Raw genomic sequence first — 20,936 nt, forward strand, 5'->3', positions numbered from 1 at the left:
GAACCTGAGTGGCCAGGGGAGTCAAAGCTCAACCAGAATGCTGTCTTAGCAAGGCTTCAGAAAACGGCAATGGGCGTGACTTCCCAGGCTCTGACAGCGCTCTCTGATAAGAGCCTTCAGGGGCTCGTTCGCGCCTGCGCCGTGAGATAAGGTGGGTGTGGTGAGACCGAGGGGGTGGGGAACTAGAAAGTCCAGGGGCGTGGCTTGGTGCGTGACCACGCCCACCCGTATCCGGGTGCTCTGGGCCGCCAAGATGGCGCTGGCTGTGGAGGCCTGGGTACCCGCTGCGTCCAGAGCTGGGGGCCCGGCTCCGGGTACAGAGTAGTGCTGTTTTGGCCGCGGGGCTGCGCTCCAGCGTTCGCAGTTCCCCCGACCTCGGGGACACCTGCGTCTTCCTCCCCGGCGAGTCCATGAACTCCGTGTCGCCGGCCGCGGCGCAATACCGCAGCGGGAGCCCGGAGGACGCGCGCCGGCCGGATGGTCGCCGGCCAAGGGGACAAACCGGGATCCCAGATTCCAACAGCCTGGCACCTTCGGGGTCAGGCGTGGCAGCTCTCAGCTCATCTGGGACCGACCCCGCCGAGCCTGACGAGGTGGACAAGTTCAAAGCCAAGTTCCTGACAGCCTGGAACAACGTCAAGTATGGTGAGGAGGGGATGCAGAGGTCATGGGTGGCAGAGGGGTCGGGACGAAGCGAACTAGACTTTAACCCTGTCCCGCGGACGATCCCACCCGGGGCAGTCACCCGCAGCTCCTCCGCCCTGCCCAGTCCAGGGCCAGGTTAGATGGGAATGGCTTTCAAGACCCGCCCATTGCACCTGTTTGACCTTGGCCAGATTTCTTTGGTTTCCTGCAGTCTGTTAACTGCCCTGCGTTTGTAAGGTAGGTGGAATAGTAAACACACAGAGCTAGCAGGTGGTGTTTCACACCTGTAATTCCAGCACTTGGTAGGCCGAGGCAGGAGGATTACCAGGAGTTTTGGGTTAGTCTAGGCTACGTAATGAGTTCCCGGCTGAATTGAGTTCCTCATGAGACTCTGTCTCAAAAAAAAAATGGGAGAAAGGGTCCTGTAGAGAAGGCTCAGCAGTTAAGAGCCCCTGCCTCCCTTCCAGAAGACCCGGGTTTAATTACCAGTACCTATACCAGTGCATACTAAAAATATACATACATAGATGTATGAAAAGGGCCAGTGAGATGCCTCAGTAGTTCAAGCCGTTTGCCACCACGCCTGAGGACTTCAGCTCCATCCAGGACCCACACGGAAGGAGAGGACTGACTCCTGCAAGTTATCTTCCCTGCAGCCCTAAGTTGTGGTGCTTGTCCACATATACACAGACCCACCCACAAGGAATAAAAACGTGCTTTCTGCGTTTTACAACAAAAACCAACAGTCCAAATAGAATGACCCTGGCTCTGAGTTGATAGTGGACCCTTACGAAGAGGTAACTCAGTGCCCCCTGTGTTTTAGACAGACGTGGCATGGAGTTTTCCCAGCTGCCCCTGAGGTCCCAGCTAGGATCAGGCCACGACTGGGGGATGGAGGGCCCACTGCTGATTCGTGAGTGCCTCAAGTTGCTGCGAGCTGCCTCATGTCTTCCCAGGTTGGGCAGTTAAAAGCCGGACCAGCTTCAGCAAGATCTCCTGTGTGCACCTGTGTGGGCGACGCTACCATTTCGAGGGAGAGGGTGAGGTGTCCAGCCTGGGACCAGGGTGGGAGAAATCGCCTATGGTTCTCCTTGGTTACCAAGCTGACTAATTGGTTCTCATAGGTGACATCCAGAGGTTTCAGAGGGACTTTGTATCTCGACTATGGCTCACATACAGACGGGACTTTCCACCCCTTGCTGGGGGCAGCTTGACTTCTGACTGTGGCTGGGGATGTATGTTACGAAGTGGTCAGATGATGCTGGCCCAGGGCCTGCTCCTGCATTTCCTGCCTAGAGGTGAGCTGTGTGTGTTTGCATGCTCGCTGAGAAATAGTGAGGGCCTTCTGGGTTCGCACTTCAAAATTGCTAGCAAACTGTAGGTGGAACAGTGCATTGGAATCCCAGCACACGGGATGTTGAGGCAGGATTTTGAGCTACTGTATGAGTACAGTATGGGATACATAGTGAGTTTTAGGCCATTCCGGAATAAGTAAGTGTGTGTGTGTGTGTGTGTGTGTGTGTGCGCTCGTGTAAAACATGAACTTAAGTGGTGCCTGTCTGTAAACCAAGAGGAGAACTAGAAGAGGTAGGAGAAATAGAAGTTCATTTCCCTGGCCAGGTGGTGGTGGTGGTACACACCTTTGATCCCAGAACTCAGAGGATGTATGAGTTAGAGGTAGAGGTAGAGGAAGGTGGATCTCTATGAGTTCAAGATCAGCCTGGTCTACAGAGTGATTCTGGGACAGCCAGGGCTACACAGAGAAAAACCCTGTCTCAAAAAACAAACAACGACAACAAAAAAGACTATTTCCTGGACTACACAAGAACCTGTCTCAAAAATTAAATAATTAGGGAGGCGTTTGCCACCATGCCTTTAATCCCAGTACTTTGGAGGCAAAGGTAGGCAGATCCCTGTGAGTTTGAGTCCAACCTGGTCTACAAAGTGGGTTTCAGGACATCTAAGGTGTTACACAGAGAAACCCTGTCTTGAGAAACCAAAATAAACAAACAATAAATACATAGGCCGGAGAGATGGCTCATCTGTTAAGATCACTTGCTACTCTTGCAGAGGATTTGATTCCAGAAACCCCAACCGCAGTTCCTGGGAATGTGACACCCTCTTTTAGAATCTTTGAGCACCAGTAGGTCAATTTGGAATTTACTTGAGTATCAGAATTATGAGTCAAATATGAGGAAGTTGGAAAGTTGTGCCCCAAACACACTACCTGTTTACTACAAATTTCATTTCTTCTGCAGACTGGAGGTGGGTGGGAAGCACAGGACTGGCTCCCTCTGAGGCACCAGGCCCAGCCTCTCCCAGTCACCGAGGGCTTGGTCGTCATGTGTCCGCACGCTGGGCCAAGGGCACGCTGGAGATGGAGCAGGATCATTGGCACCGCCAGATTGTTTCCTGGTTTGCTGACCATCCTCGGGCCCCCTTTGGCCTGCATCAGCTAGTGGAGCTTGGGCAGAGTTCTGGCAAGAAGGCAGGAGACTGGTACGGGCCCTCTGTGGTGGCACACATCCTCAGGTGAGACCCGATTCGGGGATGAGGGGAGCTGCTGGGGAGCCCCAGGGACCCATGCCTGTCTGCTCTTCTGCCCCCAGGAAAGCTGTGGAAAGTTGCTCCGAGGTTACCCGCCTGGTGGTGTACGTCTCTCAGGACTGCACGGGTGAGCTGGGAACAGGCTTCTACCCGGAGCCAGTGCTCCCAAGGCACAGGCCCTCATTCCTCAGGGGTGAAGGGACGCTTGGGTGTCGATTCTAAGCACTCCCTGTGGAGGTCAGGTCAGGATTCCCTCTGCTCCTTCTCCGTGGAATCTAAAAGTCAGCATGAGAGATTCAAGACAGAAGCCTCCTTTGCCCTTTCTCATGCCAGGCTCATTTTAAGAACAACCCTACATTTATTTGTGTATTTGGGGTGAGAGGCCTGTGCCAGGGTGCACATGACCTTGTAGGGAAGTGGGTTCTCCTCTATGGGTCCCAGAGCTTGAACTTGGCAGCAGGAGCCGCCACCCACTCGACCATCGCCCTGTTCACCTTCACTTGCATCAGACCTATTCACTTTAACTGTACAAGACTATTCTGATGTGTTGGCAAGTTTGGTCTCCTCAGGCTCATAACATGGCAGAGGAGTCAGGGACTCAGTGATCTAGAAAAATATGGGGTCAGCAAGATGGCTCAGTGAGTGAAGGTGCTTGCTGCCAAAGCCTGACAGCTCGGAGTCTGAACCCTGCAGCTGACTACAGAGTTGTCCCCTGAGCTCCAGTTGTGTGCACCATGGCGTGTACACCGCCATCATGTGTACACACAGGCACACAGTAAGAATAGGTGTATTTTTACAAAAGGGTCGGACAGATGAAGGCTCAGTAGGTGATGGTTCTTGCTGCTAAGCCCGATGAGGTAGATTGGATCTCCTGAACCCACATGTTAAAGGAGAGAACTGAACCACATATGACAAATAGAAATGAATTAATGAAAAAGCGCCCACAGCAGGCTGCCCAAATGTTAGCTATTGCTTTCCTTCAGGCCAGCCGATTATATTTACATAGCTTTGTTTATGTTGAATTAGTGGCTCTTGTAGCCCAGGCTGGACTCAAAGCTACCATGTAAGAATTATGATAAAGACCTTGAACTTTAGATCCTCTTGCCTGAGGCTGTAGAGAATTGCAGTTCAAAAGAGGTCTTTTGATCTGAGTGTGGGGTGCTCACCTTTAACCCTAACATTTGAGGCAGAGGCAGTCAGGTCTTTGTGAGTTCTAGGGCAGCCTGGTCTACATAATGAGTTCCAGGATTGCCAGAGCTGTATAATGAGACCCTGTCTCAAAAAGGGGGTGCCGGTGTGCTTTTATGTGGTGCGAGGAGGCAGCTCTGTTGTCTCTGAAGAACTGAGTTCCATCACCAGAGCCCAGGCATGGTAGCAGGTACAGACAGGCCATCTATGGGGTTCTCTGCAGCCAGCCTAACCCAACTGCTGAGCCTCAGGCCAGTGAGAGGCCCTGTTCCAAAAACAAGATGGGGTATTTCTGAGAGATAATATTCAAGGTTGTTCTCTGACCTCAAGAGTCCACACACAGGCATGTGTACCCATACACACACGTGAAAATGCACTGTGCAGGCGCACACGGGCTGGGTGGGGATGGGGAATGTAATTAGTGGTAAAGGGATTACATTGACACACAAGCTCTGAAACTGATCCCCAGCATCATAAGAAACAGTTTAAAGTGAGACATGTTGGTGCCTGCTCAGAATCCCTGTTACTGGGATTATGGTTCAGCTGGTAGAGGGAGCAATTCCCTGGCTTTAGGTTTCATGCCAAACACGGCATAAACCTAGTTTGCTGGTGCGCATCTGTAATCTCAGCAAGTGAGGGGCCTCACAGTCATCTGCCTACGTAGAGTTCTAGGCCAGTCTGGGACACATGAGCTCCTCAGGTCCTCACTCACCCTCTCTGCTAATGGGCTAAACTCCACTTCCCCATCATCTATGACTTGGTGCACAAAAAAGACATTCTCTGCTGATGAGGACTGTGCTCACCAGGAGTTGCAAGGGTGACGGTGCCCCTGAGACTAGAAAGCTGGGTAGAGAGGTCGCCTGCTGTCCTGTTTCCGCAGTGTACAAGGCAGACGTGGCGCGCCTGGTGTCCTGGCCAGATCCCACAGCAGAGTGGAAGTCTGTGCTCATCCTGGTGCCTGTACGACTGGGTGGCGAGAGCCTTAACCCCGTGTATGTGCCCTGTGTGAAGGTAAGCGCCTCTTGATGGGGCACCGCTGCCTGGGCTCCACACTTAACAGTCAGAGGTCAACCGTGGGTCTGCTTTGTCTGTGCTTTTCTGTGGTTATGTAAGTGTCCGTGTATGGGGTGTGCACGTGCAGAAGTGAGAAGACACAGGGTGCGTACGCAGCTACTCTCCACTTTACCCCTCTGTGACAGGGTCTGTAGCCCTGGGGCCAGGGTGCAGGCAGCCAGCAGTCCCCAGTGCTAGCCCGTTTCTGCCCGGAGTACTGGGTTCCGGGCACGCGTGGCCATGCATAGGTTTTTACAGAGGTGCTGATGTTTTGAACTCAGTCCTTATGCTAGTGAGCAAGTGCTCTTATCCTTATCTCCCCAGCCCCACCTGCTTTTATGAGACAATTATAGGCACTTGCTACCATGTTTGTTTGTTTGTTTGTTTTAAGATTTATTATGTATACAATGTTTTGCCTGTCTGTACACCTGAATGCCAGAAGAGGGCACCAGATCTTATGGTTGTGAGCCATCATGTGGTTGCTGGGAATTGAACGCAGGACCTTTGGAATAGCAGCCAGTGAATGCTCTTAACCTCTGAGCCATCTCTCCAGCCCTGGCTACCATGCTTTTGACATGGGTTCTGGGATTGAACACAGGCCCTCTTCTCAGCACTGCCTACTCATGACGCAGCTGCAATAGATCCATTCGCTCTCATGGGGACTGGGATTCAAACCCAGTGAAATGAGCCAAAATCGTATGCTGGGTGGAGTGGACATTCTGAGAACAAGCTGCAATGTCCTGGAAGGCTGGGGAAGCAGCTCAGGGTGGAGGAGCTCTGTGCCAGGCAGCATAGACTTCAATTCCCAGCCCTTACCTGGATTTTCTTATTAAAAACACACCTGTCTCCCCATCCAAACACTTGGGAGGCTGAGGCGGGAGGCCCTTCTAGGAGGCAGATGAGCTAGTGTGGGAAAGGGGACAGTATAACAGGCTCAGGCGGAACCCCCCTGGCATGTGTGCACTCATGAAAAACCAAGTTCTCCCTGTAAGCCTAAGATACTTTCCAACTGCCGCCTTCTTCCACTTTTCCCTCCTACTCAGCCCCAACTCCATGGGCCATTGTGTTTGCAGAGCATTCCTGCTCAGACCTCCATCTTCTGCCCTCATGGAAGGCCCCCTTCCCCACAGATCAGTCCTTGTGAGGTCTCTGCTAACATTCTGGCCAATCAGTAAAACTAGGTGTGGAGGCATGCCCCACCCCTGAAATCCTGGAGGTTAAAGCTGGAGAATCTAGAGCTGAAGGCCAGCCTGGGCTACACAGGGAGACCAACTTAAGCATGTGTCTTCCTCTTGGTATACCCTTGCACTGTAGCTGCTCTTTGGAGGTAGTGGAACAAGGAGGGAGAGAGAGGCAGGTGGACCCTCTGTTAGTTAGTTCAAGGACAGCCTGGACTACACAGTGAGACCCTGTCTTGAAAACAAAAAATGTAAAAAGTGGTTAGAACAGTGCTTCTCAACCTGTAGGTCATGAAACCTTTGGGGGTCAGACAACTCTTTCACAGGGGTTGCCTAAGACCGTTGAAAACACAGATAATTATGATTCATAACAGTAGCAAATTTACAGTTTATGAAGTAACAGTGAAAATAATTTTATGGTTGGAGTCACTACAACATGAATAATTATTAAAGGATCGCAGCATTAGGAAGGCTGAGAACCACTGGGTTAGAGATGGCTCAGTGGCCAGGAGGGAACGCTCTTGGAAAGGACCAGAGTTTGAGTCATAGCGCACACCAGCAGCTCACACTGCCTGTAACTCCGGGGAGCCGACATTGTCTTCTGCTACTGCACTCAGGTGCACACGCCCACACACAGAAACAGCTTTATGGCCTCACTCCTCAATTCCAGCAGAGGCAGGTGGATTTCTGAGTTTGAGGCCAGCCTGGTCTACACAGTCAGTTCTAGGATTATATCTAAGACCCTCTCAGAAAAACAGAAAATTAAATGTCTTGAAGGAAGTTGTGTAGCCTTTCTATAAGGTGTTCACAGCGACAGCTAAGGCTGTTTCCGCTCTAGAATGTCGCTGTGGTCAGGCTGGGTTTGTTAGCTTGATGGCTTGCTGCACTGGATTCCCGGGCTCTAGGCACCTGCTCAGTTTGCTGTGCTCATCTGATGGCAGCCCTCTTTTCTACAGGAGCTCCTGCGCTTAGAACTCTGCCTGGGCATCATGGGGGGCAAACCTCGGCACTCACTGTACTTCATTGGTTACCAGGGTAAGCCACAGCCCCTTTCCCAGGTCAGCCCTCCACCTTCCTCTTCTCCATGAGTTTACACTTGTCTGCCCCCCCCCCCCGCCCCCCCAGATGACTACCTGCTCTATCTGGATCCTCACTACTGCCAGCCCACAGTGGATGTCAGCCAGCCCAACTTTCCCCTGGAGGTGAGCTGGTGGCTTGGGGGGGGGGGGCTGCAGGTTTGGGCACAAAGTTGGGGTCCCTTAAACCTCTCTTTTCTGCCCAGTCCTTTCACTGCACCTCGCCCCGCAAGATGGCCTTTGCCAAGATGGACCCCAGCTGTACTGTGGGGTTCTATGCTGGGAACAAGAAGGAGTTTGAGACTCTGTGCTCGGAGCTGATACGGGTGAGCTATACTCACGGGGTAAGTCTGAGTAGTAGCGTCCCTGCCTCCCAAATGCGGGACACTGGCTTCCACCCAGTCTTGGGACAGTACACAGGAACACTCATGCTTGTCAGCGGAAGAGAGCAAGGTGGACTTGTTCAGTCAGTTATTTTGTCCACCAAGAGGCTCAGCTACCTGGGAGCCTTCAGGGGTGTTGGGGGCAGCCACCTAGGAGCTCTTCACAGGTTGGGCCACAATTAGCTATGCAATGTCCAAGTGCTGCAGCTGGTTCTGGACGATCCTGACACCACTCTCCTCCATCCTCCTGCAGATCCTCAGCTCCTCCTCAGCCATGGAAAGATACCCCATGTTCACAGTGGCTGAGGGCCATGCTCAGGACCACAGCCTGGATGCCCTCTGCACCCAGCTCTCCCAGCCCACACTGCGGCTGCCTTGCACAGGACGCCTCCTCAAGGCCAAAAGGCCGAGCTCCGAGGACTTTGTGTTTTTATAGTGGGAAGGGAAGGGGAAAGATGCCAGACTATTTATTTTTTTATTTATGTCATGTCAGGTATGGGATCTGGAACTCTGGTGGTGCTGCTGGACCCCTGTCCTCATGGCCTCCATCCTCCCCAACACAGCTGAGACCTTTCTAGGCCTGCAGCTTGGGGATGTGCCCTTCAGCTGCCCCTGTCTGTCCTCAGGAGCCAAGGCTGGAGAGTGGGCTCCAGGGCACTCACTCACTCAGGGCCTGATTCCAGTTCTGTAGCCTGCACTGGATCACTGTTCTCACTGGTCCCAAAGTCCCTGTCTTGGGAGAATTGACTGGCTGCTGGGCAGAGGCTGATAAAGATGCAGACTTGAACGTGGCTGGGGCTGCTTGACATTTCAGCTTGTCCATGGGGAGACAGCTCTGGCAGCCTGTTTCCACGCTTAGAAACAGCCAGTATCTTCGCCCTCGGGCATAGGTTGGCAGGAGGGGTACAGTTGATAGCTTAGTTGTAGAGGTAGCTTGGCTCCCTGTGGCCCTCAGGGGCGGCTCTGCTGTTTCCTCCTTTGGCGACCCAACTGGCGGAAGTGCAGCCTTTTGGGGTTGAGTCCGAAGGCCTGCAATCTCTGTCGGCTGAACTTGTGACCTCCAAGTGTCACTGTGGGACCCAGAAGCCTGGCCTTCTTGCTCTTCTGCCTTTGGGAGGCTGGCTTCTCTGTGCAGACTGTGTGTGCCAACTCCTCTTCCTTGGCTACTGGGTTCTCGGACTGGGGCCTCTTCCCATAGGCTCCATCTGGCATGGGCAGCTGTGCTAGTGTGCTGGCCTTGCCCTGAGACTTCCCTGTGGCCTCTGTGGGCATTTCCATTCTACAGGGGGAAAAGAGAAGTCAAGGCTTAGGTCAGCCTGCTGTTCCGAACAGGAAATGATCCCCCCAACCCTTTGCTCTTTTTGCCTGTCTGAGGAGGGGCTCATATAGCCTAGACTAGCCTTAAGCTGTATACTCAAGGATGACCTTTAACTTAAGATCCTGTTTTTTCATTTTGTTTTTAAACAGGGGTGGGGTGGAGTGTTGAAATGGTCTCAAGCACTCTGCCCACTCAGCCCCAGCGCCAGTCTTAAGATAGTCTCACTATGGAACCCAGATGACCTCAGCTTTGGGATTCCCAGATAACTGTTAGAAATAGCTGGGCCGTCTGAAGCCACTATGTCAGTCAACTCCTTATAACAGCTAACAAGTCTGGAAGGTGCTTTTAAGATTTTATTTTGTTCAGGCTTGGGATGAGACTCAGGTCCTTCAGTCATGCTAAACAGAATCTTCCTAGGCCTGGTGGCACACACCTTTAATCCACCTACTTGTGAGGCAGACAGAAATCTCAGAGTTTGAGACCACCCTGGTCTACACAGAGAGCTCCAAGAGCCAGGACTACACAGGCCCAGTCTGAACACAGTCTTTGCAGTCCATGACAGGCTGTGGCTTGGGAGCCCATGTGGCATCATCAAACGCATCAAACTCATGAGCCCTGCCTTGCTTCCCCAGTGCTGGCATGGCAGGTGTGTGCTGCCATGTCTATTTCCTCCCATCCGTGTTCTGACTGTTTCATGCATAAACTAGCTTTGAAGTCTGAACCGTAAAGTCACCTCACCAAGAGGGACAATGACTGCCTGAGGTTTGCATAGCGGGCTGTCGGCTCCTCGGCTGCTGCTACCCTCCCCAGGGCCCGAGCTTACTCTTCCTGGCACAGAGACTTGAAGATCTGCCGCTTCTTCCACAAGTTCTGGGCCTTCTGGCTGTACGCCCGCTTCTCCTGCATCTCTTCCTGCTCCGACCTGTGCATGAGAGCTGTTGGAGAAGCTGTCCACACGGGCTCCCCTCTCCCCCACCACCCGGCGGTCACCTGTACATGCAGGTCTTCTTGAGGGAACACCAGCGGTTCAGCTCCTTATCATCGGCTGCGAGGATCTGCATGGGAAGGACGAGATCTACTGCTATTCCTGGAGTCTGCCTCTGAGCCTCGGTCACTCAGCAGACATGTCCAGAGGTGGGGACAGCTGAGTTTAGTGGGAGTTTTATTTTTTTCTTGAGGCAAGGTCTCCTGCCATTACCACCATGCTGGCTTATTTTTTTGTCACTGTTTAGTTTGGGCTAGCCTGAAATTCACAGCAGTCTCCTCCCTCCCTCCTTTAGCCTATTTCAACTCTTTTCTTCCAGGGTCAGCCTGGAATTCCAGATCATCTTTCACACAGAGAAAGTTCACCTCCTCCTATTCTCTGGGGTTCCCTCTACTTTCCATGCCCACCCTGGTCCCAACCTCCTCTGTGCTGAGCCCGAAGTCGCAGGGCACCACAGTGCGGTACTTGAAGCGACAGGGCAGGTCATCGATGATGTCCTCATAGTCCAGTCGGTAGTACTCATCTAGGTACTCCTCAAAGGTCTTGTCCCCTGTGCAGGAAGCACACAGCCAGGTTACTGCGTGCTCAGGGCCCTGCGAGCCCTGCTGCCCAGCAGGCCCTGTGCTCACCAGGGTCAAATATGGGCTTCTCCTGCCCCACTGCAGCTGCAAATGGCGACTTGCGCTTCTTTTTGCCGGAGACTGGGGCCTCACGAAGCTTCTTCCGAGGTTGGCTGGGGTCATAGTCAGCGTCCATCTATCAGGAAGACCCGTTCAGATCAGGCTAGTCCTAAATGCCTCTGGAGGCTCCAGACCCCACCAGGGAGACCTACTGCTCTAAGGGTCTCACATAGCCATGCTGGCCTCAAACACGCTGTGCAGCCAAGCCGTGAGCGCCAGCTCTCAGATGGGGACACAGGGCTCTTTCACGGAAAGCTTTTCCTCTACTAACCGTACCTACTTGAACTCAGACCAGTGGCACTCACGTTGAAGTCAGGGTCTTCACAGTGCAGCTCCTGCTGGCCCCAGGCCCCATCATGCTCAGGTCCATCCCACGCATCCCAGTTCCAGTCATCTATTTCCACACAGGCAAAGTGAGAACAGCACCTGAGCTGCAGCCCCAACGCTACTCCCCGGCTTTGTCAGGACACGAACCTTCCAGGCCTTCCTCTTCCTCGAACTGTGGCTTCTCTTCCTCCGCAGTGCCGTAGAAGGCATCGCCGAAGCATTTCTGCAAGGGAAGGCAGGCCTAAGGGGCAGCAGCACCCACGCGCCTACAGGAGCTCAGCTTCCCCATGCCAACAGCAGCACAACTCACCAACCTTACTGTTTGGTTATATGAGCCAGGGTTTCATGTAGGCCAGGCTGGCCTCAAACTATGTAGCAGAGGCTAGCTTTGACATTGTGATCTACTTGCCTTCACCTCCTGAGAGCAGTGATTACACGTGTGAACGACAGGGTTGTTTTTTGTTTTTTTTTTTTTTTTTTTTGCTTTGAGACACAATCTTGTAGCCCAGGCTGGCAGTCCTTCTGCCTTAGATTCCCAAGAGCTGGGATTATAAACCCATGCCAACACATCCAACTTTGTGGCTCCTAAGCCTTCCATGACCTAGCTCCTTGAAAGGGTCTCCTACGTGCTGGGACCAGCCATACCAAGCACTGCCTGTTAGCTAGGCTGCATTTGTCTCACACAGCTACACTGTTACAGCTCTGCAGGATTTCTCATTTGTGATGGGCTAAAAGGAAATTTCCTTCAATACCCTACTTACACTAGACATGGCACACATCTCTACTTAGCAGTATGGAAGCTGAGCCTAGAAGATCAGGAGGAGCAGGCTAACCTGGGCCACAGAGAGGCTGGAGCTCAGATGATAGAATCCTGTCCCAGTACACACAGAGCCCTGGCCCCACCCATTACACTATAATCCACATCTGGGGCCACACTGTGATATAGTCCAGGGAGGCTGAAGCCGCACATCTCCATTACTATTCCGAGTCTGTACAGGGATAGGTCAGATATACAGGAGGCTCATTACAAGGGACTGCGTGCTGAATCCATAAAGGGTACCCTAGAGACCCTGACGTCTACTGTGCCCGCTGAAGGAAAGCACTGTTGATTGTGCTCTTTTTTTAACCTTTATTTTCGCTCAGAGTGTATGGGACTTTTGCCATGTAAACCTAAGCCACATGCATCCCTGGTACTCCTGGAGGCCAGAAGAGGGCACCAGATCCCCTGGAACTAAGACGGCAGTGAGCTACCGTGTGGGTGATGGTAATTGAATGTTGGTTTCTTGAAGGACAGACGGTACTCTTAAAGGCTGAGCCATCTCTCTAGGCCTATCTGTCCATTTATTAAACACCTTCTTATGCTCAACCCTGAGCAGCTTCTTGCTGAGATTCTTAGAATTACCATAGCAACAGCCACTGGCTCCTCCATTGAGAAAGCAAAGCTAAGAGCTGAGAAGCACCTTAACCAGTAAAAAGGCAGACCGCTCCACAGGGTCCCCAATTCCTTTACTAAGCCTCCTTCCATAGTTTCCCATTTTTGGCTGTGGCTTATTTGGGGCTATCAAAGCATCCAACCTTTTTTTTTTTTTTTTTTTTTTTAAGATTCTCAACACCTGTTTCCAAAACATGGTGCTATGTTTTCCCAGTACAATGAATGTTAATGCTCAAAAGATGAGTTTAAGGACTAGGGCTCAGCCACAGTGCATATGCTTACATAAAAAAGGCCCTGGGTTCTATGGCTCTATCCCAACATCACCAAAAAATACACAAGAACAGAAACAAACCTAGGGAAAAGTGAAATGGCTCAGCAGACAAAGGCACTTTAGTGTGACCCCTGGAGCCCCTGTGCTAACTAGACAGCCAGTCTCCACCCTACACATAGGTGCCATGGAACACGCAACACCTCAACACATAAATGTCAGACACATTTATAATGACTAGGTAACCTCAAGACCCAAGCCAGGCACGGTGGCGCACTGTAACCGCAGTTCCTGAGAGGCAGAGCTAGGTGCTAGGATTGAGGGCAGTCCGGATAAAGGTAAGACTCTTAGAAAAACAAAGGGAATTACGACATCCCTGATAACACAGCGATGATGCAACTTGGTTTTGTTTGGTTTTTTTTTTCAACCTTCTGGAGTGCAAAGACAGTATGCACCAAGAGAAACTAATTTCTCTCCCTGCCTCTCTGCTGAGACAATATCTCAGCCCAGGCTGCCTTAGAACTATGTAGGTGAGGATGACCTTCAACTCCTCACCCTCCTTGCATCACGAGGTATACAGGATCGGGACCGTCCTCTGGAGTGGCTGTATTTGTGGTGTCTGTCTGGAACTCTCTGCTGGCAGAGGCAGATTAACTTACCCCTCTTAGCCCTGCACTCACAGGAAACTACGGACTCTGCCATGCTGTGTGCTAACCTGGGCTACTCATTAGTTTGCCTGGGTTCCACTTGTGTGTGTGTGTTGGGTTTTTTCATTTTTTTTTTTGTGGCGTAGCTGAACCCCAAAGCTAGATAATTGCTCTATCACAGCCACGCCCCCAGCCCCTCACCAGGGGATGGTAGGCAGGGGTTCCAGCACTGAGCCACACCCCATCCCTTTACATTGCCCTTCTGGGGATCTTACTGTATATCAGAATGCTGACTTCCAGCCCACCGCGTATCCCAGACAGGTCTTGATGCCATGAGCCCCCTGTCCCCGTGCAGCTGCCTCTGTACAGAACCCACTGCTCCTGAGCACTTGTCTTTCTACTCTTTCATGTCCATTCCTCCCGTCCACCCTCTCCTTAGCCCAAGGCCTTTCTCCACAGGCCTCTAATTGCAGCAAAGGAAAAGGTGTCACAGAGGCCAAGTCATTTCTCTAAGGAACACAGCTGGGAGGGAGCTCTGGTCCCACAGACAAGTTTCTCAGCCGTCATACCTGCATGAGCTGGTCATGCTGGGCAGGGTCAAAGTCATCCTCCAGGTCCCGCTCCTCAAGGCCCAGTGTCTCGTTGCCAGTGACCTGCCGAAGCTTCTCCAGCTTGGCCAGAATCTCTTTCCTTTTTAGGTTCTTTAACTGTTTCAACTCCTCCCGCTTCCTGGCCTTCTCCTGCAGGTGAGAGAGACTCAGCATTCCTGATAGGCAGAACCTCCCACACTGACCTTGAACTACGAATCCTGCCCCACGTCCTGAGCTCTGGGAATAAAGGACAGGGAACAAGCACTGTCTGCCTGGTTCCTTCAGTGCTTGGATGAAAGCCAGCGTTTTGTGCACTAGGGTTACCCACTGAGCTGCAGCCCATATTTTGTTTTTGAGACAGGGTCCCACTATGTAGCTCAAGATGGCCTAGAACTCTTTATGTAGACGAGGCTGATCCCGAAGTAATGGTGATTTTACTGTCAACACAGATACACACCACCATGCCAACTTTTTGTACTCTTGATTTATTATCGTTCTTTTGACACAGGGTCTTTGTAGCCCAGGCTGGCCTAGGACTCAGAGATCCTCCTGCCTCTGCCTCCTGTAAAAGTGTATGCCACCAGTTTCTTTTTACTGTGGAGATGGTGTAAGTGTTCCCCAGGCTGGCGGCACTGGGGGTGGCTGGCATGCACGCCACCCCCACCACACTTACCCTCTTCTTCCGCTCCCTGGTCTCTTCCCTCTTCTCCTTCCTGCGCTCATCCTTGCGGCGCACAGACGATGCGATGCTACGTGGGTATGTCTTGACCTGTGGGCAGGAGAGGAGCCCAGAGGACCTCAGAGATGGTATGGGGTCAAAGGGCGGGACCCCAGGCACTCATGTCCTCCCTGACCCAGGCCTGGGCACACACTGAGGCCGAGTCAGGCTCCTCGAAGCGGAAGTTGTACTTGTGTTCAAAGTCTTCCTGCTTCTTCAGGAATAGCTCCCCTTCATCTGAGGAGTCGTCCACCGCCAGCTGGACTGTGGCCCCTGGAATCCTGAAGGACATGATGGAGTAAAGCTTAGGGGTACCAATGAGCCTGGTGAGACATGTCCTCATTTTATCCCCACAAGCAGTCTACAGCAGGGCTGGTGAGGTGACTCGGCAGCTATGGGTCCCCACAGTGGAAGAACTGACCCCACAATTGTGCCGCCTATGGTATGCTGCCCCATCCCTGAAAATAAGTAAATGCAATGAAGAAATTAGAGTAACTGTCTTTAAATCTCAGGTCCACAGTGCCCTTTGCTGCCTGGCCTGGATAACCTGGGGTACACCCTGGAAAAGGAGGCGACTCCTCACCCATCCTCCTCTGTCTCTTCCTCCTCTTCCTCCTCTTCGTAGCGTTTGTTGAGGATATAATCCCTCAGGAATTGCTCCCCCTCATCCAGTTCTGGGTTGTTCCAGTACTCCTTGAGGTGCGTCTATGGGAAGATGGGTGACACAAGACCAGTCCCCTGGTGAGGGGCGTGGAAGGAGCCTGGGCTGGACCAAGGACCTGAAATTTCATAGCTACCCAGGGCAGGTAGATTACTACCATTTAGTGCCTTTTTCCCTCTTTTTGAGATGTCTTGCTATGTGGCCCAGGCTGACTTGGCGGCACTAGCTTCAATCCTGTCTCAGCTCTTGAGTACTGAGATTGCAGATGTGAGCAACCACACCTAGCTGCTATTAGCCTCATTCATTTACTGAGAAATGGAAACCCAGGAATTGTTCATGTTTATCCTCAAAGAATGTGCCTTTGTTTGTTTTACCCCTGAGCCATGATCAGCTACGCACTAGGGGACTCTAGGCAGAGCTCTCCCAGAGCCACACCTCAGCCCCTCACTGGGGGACTCTACCGCTGGGCCACACTTCAGCCCCTTAAGTGTCCTTGGGTATCTGGAAGCATTAGGCAAGACAATGTTATACAGGCAATTTGGCACTGGGGGACTTACCAGTTCTTTCAACGACTCAGAGCTGTGGATCTCCTTTTGCCCCTTTAGCCACTCAAGGTAGTCCACCTCCTCCTGGGCCTGTGGAGGGCAGCACTCAGGTCCTTGGAACTCCAGCTGCCCCCCTCCAGTCCCGGCACCCCGCAGGCCCCAGGCACTGACCTTTTCTTCTCCACTCTTAGCATGCTTCCGTAGCAGCCCAGAGCCACCTTCCCCAGCACTGTCCTCATCGCTGCTGTCCTCCACAAAAGCTCGGAAGCTGCACACGCCAAGGAACATGACTTCAGTAGTGGGGCATGATCAGCCCAGAGCTCCAAGACACTCAGAGTGACACTGCAGCAGCTGTTCTGTCCCCACCGACACCAGCTCACCTTTCCTTCAGCTGTTTCTGTTCTTCTACATAACTCTTGCTTGACGTTTCCTGCAGGGAAGGGATTGGTGTGGGGCCCAGAACAGCCCTGAGCCCTCATGCCCTCAGGCAGCTGCTGTTCTACCCACCTTGAGCCTGTGGTCAAAGGTCTCCCCATCAGAGCTCTCCTCGTCGACATATTTGCTGTGGAGAACACAGTGCAGACATCAGAATGCTGTGTGGACAGTCGCTCAACCACAGTATCTTGTCTTTAAAAAATGGGTCATTGGGTATTACTATTTAGTATTTATATTTCCCAGAGGATTTTTTATATGTGTATATATGTAATGTGTACATGTGTGTATGTATGTAATGTGTGTGTATGTGTTTATATGCCACATGTGCGGATACCTGTAAAGGCCAGAAGAGGGTGCTGGGTCCCCTGGAATCCCAAGGGGATCTGGGAGCTGGAATTCCAGACAGATTGTAGCCACCTGGTATGGGTGCTAAGAATTGAACTCGTGTCCTCTGGAAGAGCAGCAAGCACTCTTAGCTGCGGAGTCACCTCTCCAGCTTTTAAAAATATTAAAAATATTTTATCTTACATCATGTGTACATGTATGTGTGGGTGGGTTTGTGTACCTAAGTGCAGTGTCTATGGAAGACAGAAGGATAGCATCCCCTTAGAGTTACAGATGGTTGGTGATCTGCTTGACCTGAGTGTAGGAACCAAATTCTGATCTTCTGGAAAAGCAATAGAACTCTAAACACTTAGCCATCTCTCTAGCCTGAGGTTAATACAATTACATTTCATTTCTTATGTGTGCATGCCACAGTGTGCATGTGGAAGTTAGTTCTCTCTTTCTGCCACTTGAGTCCCCGGGACTGAAGCCAGCAAGGCGGGCTCGCCAACAAGCACCACTCCCTGGTAACCCCCCCCACAGGCCTTGGGTTTGTGTGGGTCAAACATGGCAGAGGTTGCCCCACTCTCTCCTTCCTGCTCTTACCTTAGAGTTCTTAGATTACAGATGAGTGCCTCCATGTTTGGCCTCAATCGTCAGTGATCTCTCACTGCAATGAGTTTATCAGCACAGCTACGCATACACTCCCTACGGCCTGCCTGTCCCAGGCCCCACGGGGTGGGGTGCTGCTATGTGCTCCCGGAGGGAAGCGCCTAAGTCTGCAGCCATGATGAGAAGCTCTTCTCCCAGGGTCCCTTACTGTGTAGGTTTGGGCTTTTCGTCATCTCCCGAACCCCCCTCCCTTTTTTATTCCTTTTTCTTTCTTTTTTTGAGACAGGGTCTCACTATGCAGCCCTGGCTGGTCTGGTCTAGAGACCAGGCTGTCATCAAACTAACAGAAATCAGCCTGCCTCTGCCTCCCAAGGCCTGAGATATAGGCTGATGCCATCATTCCTGGCTATCTTGTGCTTTTCTACCTGCAAAACCCTAAATAATGGGCCATCAAGATGGCTCTGCCGAGAGGAGCATGTCCTGTGCAAGACAGAGGACTGGGTTCAAGACCTGCGACCCATGTCAAGGTAGGAGAATGGCTACCAAAGCTGTCCTCTGACTTCCCTACACATAGTGTGCATGGGCCCATGGGCCACCAGCCCACCTACTTATCTTTCCCTATAACAGCAAACAGTAAAGGCTGGCAAGTTGGTTCAGCAGTAGACCTGAGGTTTGGGTTTTGTTGTTGTTCTTCTGAAACAGGGTCTCTCTGTGTAACAAGCCCTGGTTCACTTCTGCAGACCAGGCTGGCAATGAACTCACAGAAATCTGCCTGCCTCTGCTGGGATTAAAGGTGTGGGCCACTGAGGGTTTGGTCACTGGAATCTACATGGTGGAAGGGAAAGGGTCCCAGAATTTATCTTCCAACTTCCACGTGTGCTGTGGCACCAGATCCCTGACAGTACATAAGTAAAACTAAGAGTGCTGCTGGGCAAGCTTGGGTAAACCTTTAATCCTGGTGCTCAGGGGACAGAGGCGGCTCAGTCTGTGAGTTCAAGGCCAGTTTGGTCTCCAGAGCAAGTTCCAGGACAGCCAGAGCCACACAGAGAAAATCCTGTCTCAGAAACAGACAAACACTCTCATAGTCTTTAAGGAGCTGGAGGCTGACGGGGGTGTGGGTGTGGGTGTGGGTGTGTGGGGTTATGAGGCCCCCTCCTTACCCTTCTTTTTCCAAGATAACCTTCCTCTCATAGTCCTTCAGGTACATGGGCTGCACCTTCTTCTGCTTCGAGGAGGCAGCTGGCTCCTCCTCACTCTCTGAGGATGAAGTGTTGGCTATGGGCAGAAAGATACCTGTTGTTGCCCTCAACTTCCCTCTTGCCCCGGCAGAGAATCCCACAGGGCAGGGCTGGGAGCAGATAGAAGTTCTGCTTTATTCATCTTTATTCCCCCGGTTTATTTTTCTAGGAACAGCGAGGATGACGTAGCCCACGCTATACTAAGCTCACTATGTATAGAAGAAACGAGCCCATCCACCACGCAGGCTGCCTGGCATCGTGGCAGGGCCCCGATCTCCTGCCTCTGCTTCCCCAGCACCGCGATAACGGATGTGTACACCCGCTGACTTCTCGGGATGAACTCAGGTCTTCCAGGCTTTGCATGGCAACTACCCTACCAACCCACCTATTTTGACACAGAATCTCATTATGTATACAGGTCAGCCTGGCCATGAGCCCTGAGTGCTGGGATTAGGGGCCACATATACTGCCACTCAGGTTTGCCATGAGACCCAGGGAGCGAAACAATCCATTCAACAATTCAATTCCATCAACTCTAAGGTACTTAGAGACGCAGCCCCCTCCATACCTGTTCTCTGATAGAAGGTAGCATCTTTCTGGTAAATTCGGGGGTCCTTCTTTTTCAGCAAGGACAAGGTTGTGTAAAAGTCTCTTTCCTGCTGGGGGTCAAACTCCTAGAGCATGAAAAGGAAGTAGGACTGACTTCTGAAGGAAGTCGGATACTGTGGTGTGAGTAGGGGCTGGGGAGGAGGACAGGATGAAGCAGGGACCAGCTGAGGATTAAGTCAGATGAAGCGAGAAACAGGTGTCTGGGCAGGTGTGGCCAGGCAGAGGGTAAAGGAAGAGAGGGAAGAAGGGTACATCCTGAATAGGACAGAGTGGGCAACACAGCAGATGACCTCAAAGTGCTCTTGGGTGGGCCACCAGGAGGCCCTGGCTACCTACACAGTAGTGCCCCATGTGGCCTAACAGGTACTTAAATGTCAGGCTTTTGGTTTTAGGAAATGGGAAAGGTGGTTCGTATGGGACAGGAGGGTTGGACCACTAATCAGGATGGCGAAGTACCCCATGGTGATGGAGGATAAGTGGAAGTTAAAGTAGGGGGGCTATGACAGACCCTACCTGACACTCAAGGGCTGGGGAGATGACTCAGAACTACTTTCAGGTTCTACTGGGTCAGGGGAAGATTCCCCCTGGGAGCTGATGGGAAGCCTGGAGCCACTTCTGGAAAGTAGTGCGGAACTGGTGTCTTCAAGACGTGGGCAGGGTGCTTTCTTGTCACTCAAGGCAGTAGTGTGCAGGCCCTGAATGTTCCTCCAAGGCCTTGCGTGATTACAGTAAGGTGCTCTGTGCTTTTGGGGAAGAAGGCAACTCTCTAGGTGCAAGGAGAATGCTGCTTGTTACTCAGGGGATTGGGGTGCAGGACTTCTTGGGAGGTGCCTATTGGGCTGTACGGGGTTGGGTCAGACTCCCGCTGTGAATCAAGTGCCGTAGGAGGCTTGAGCACCAGTTAAGAGAGTAGGAAGAGTTAGTGACCACTAGGAAGAGATTAGGAGGTAAATCTAGAACACCCCCTTTTGGTAAGGCAACCTTGTGCATCCAAGTGAGAGCCCGGTTAGGGAAAGCCCCGTGTACATCAGGGAAGGATGCGGGCCAGTCGCGGAAGCTTACCACATGCTCATCGCTGGAGTCAGATTCGGAGCTGGAGTCGCCGCCGTCGTCCGGATCCCCATAGCGATCCTTCACTGTGGGATACACGCGGGGTTCCCCACAGCCGCCATCACCAAATGTCCCCCATCAGCTCCCCACACGCCGGCCCGCGCAGGCGCCCCTCACTCACGCTTCTGCAGTTCCTCACGCTCGCGGTAACGGCTGTAGCGCGCAGCAAAAGCCGCGTTCACCTTCAGGGACGCAGAAGCGCGCGGTTCCGGCATGGCGGCTGTGTGGCCTAGTGCGCACGCGTGCAAACGCGCCCTCCGGAGCGTGGTCTCTTAGGCACGCCCACTGAGGGCTTCTCTTAAAGGAGCAGGCCCGTCGCAGAAGCGCCTCGCTCCTCCCAAAGCCTTCCGGGATCCTGTTGGCCTTT

At 52.3% G+C, this 20,936-nt stretch overlaps 2 protein-coding genes across 3 annotated transcripts; one reads left to right on the forward strand and one right to left on the reverse strand.

Annotated features, from left to right (window-relative positions):
* The first annotated feature begins 214 nt into the window (after positions 1-214).
* On the forward strand, positions 215-8,861 carry Atg4d (autophagy related 4D cysteine peptidase). Of its 2 annotated transcripts, none has more exons than XM_021649191.2 (10): positions 215-645; positions 1,602-1,685; positions 1,770-1,943; positions 2,904-3,177; positions 3,255-3,319; positions 5,261-5,391; positions 7,568-7,646; positions 7,737-7,813; positions 7,894-8,031; positions 8,324-8,861. In XM_021649191.2, exons 1-10 carry the CDS (start codon positions 411-413, stop codon positions 8,504-8,506), a joined length of 1,440 nt encoding a protein of 479 aa, XP_021504866.1. In that variant the 5' UTR covers positions 215-410; the 3' UTR covers positions 8,507-8,861. The 2 variants fall into 2 exon arrangements, with proteins under 2 accessions (XP_021504866.1, XP_021504867.1); XM_021649192.2 differs by having other exon boundaries at positions 217-645; positions 7,894-8,013; positions 8,324-8,506.
* Positions 8,532-20,847, reverse strand: Kri1 (KRI1 homolog). Its single transcript, XM_021649188.2, has 19 exons — positions 20,691-20,847; positions 20,522-20,595; positions 19,419-19,524; positions 18,773-18,887; positions 16,749-16,803; positions 16,622-16,671; positions 16,413-16,509; positions 16,254-16,331; positions 15,619-15,740; positions 15,190-15,316; positions 14,991-15,086; positions 14,297-14,467; positions 11,528-11,603; positions 11,359-11,447; positions 11,003-11,129; positions 10,793-10,923; positions 10,379-10,443; positions 10,212-10,310; positions 8,532-9,349 (listed from the first exon to the last, which is right to left on the reverse strand). Exons 1-19 carry the CDS (start codon positions 20,782-20,784, stop codon positions 9,022-9,024), a joined length of 2,100 nt encoding a protein of 699 aa, XP_021504863.2. The 5' UTR covers positions 20,785-20,847; the 3' UTR covers positions 8,532-9,021.
* Between the last annotated feature and the right edge of the window lie 89 nt (positions 20,848-20,936).

The sequence above is a fragment of the Meriones unguiculatus genome, chromosome 1 (genome assembly GCF_030254825.1).
Source record: "Meriones unguiculatus strain TT.TT164.6M chromosome 1, Bangor_MerUng_6.1, whole genome shotgun sequence".
Lineage (NCBI taxonomy): Eukaryota > Metazoa > Chordata > Mammalia > Rodentia > Muridae > Meriones > Meriones unguiculatus.

Excerpts from the sequence above, each read along its gene's own strand:
- Atg4d (XM_021649191.2), top strand. The coding sequence starts at position 411 with ATGAACTCCGTGTCGCCGGCCGCGGCGCAATACCGCAGCGGGAGCCCG. Across the intron at positions 3,178-3,254 it reads GTGGTGGCACACATCCTCAG|GAAAGCTGTGGAAAGTTGCT; the intron begins GTGAGACCCGAT and ends TTCTGCCCCCAG. Across the intron at positions 7,647-7,736 it reads GTACTTCATTGGTTACCAGG|ATGACTACCTGCTCTATCTG; the intron begins GTAAGCCACAGC and ends CCGCCCCCCCAG.
- Kri1 (XM_021649188.2), bottom strand. The coding sequence starts at position 20,784 with ATGCCGGAACCGCGCGCTTCTGCGTCCCTGAAGGTGAACGCGGCTTTT. Across the intron at positions 14,468-14,990 it reads CCAGGGAGCGGAAGAAGAGG|GAGAAGGCCAGGAAGCGGGA; the intron begins GTAAGTGTGGTG and ends TCTCACCTGCAG. Across the intron at positions 11,604-14,296 it reads AGCATGACCAGCTCATGCAG|AAATGCTTCGGCGATGCCTT; the intron begins GTATGACGGCTG and ends CTTCCCTTGCAG.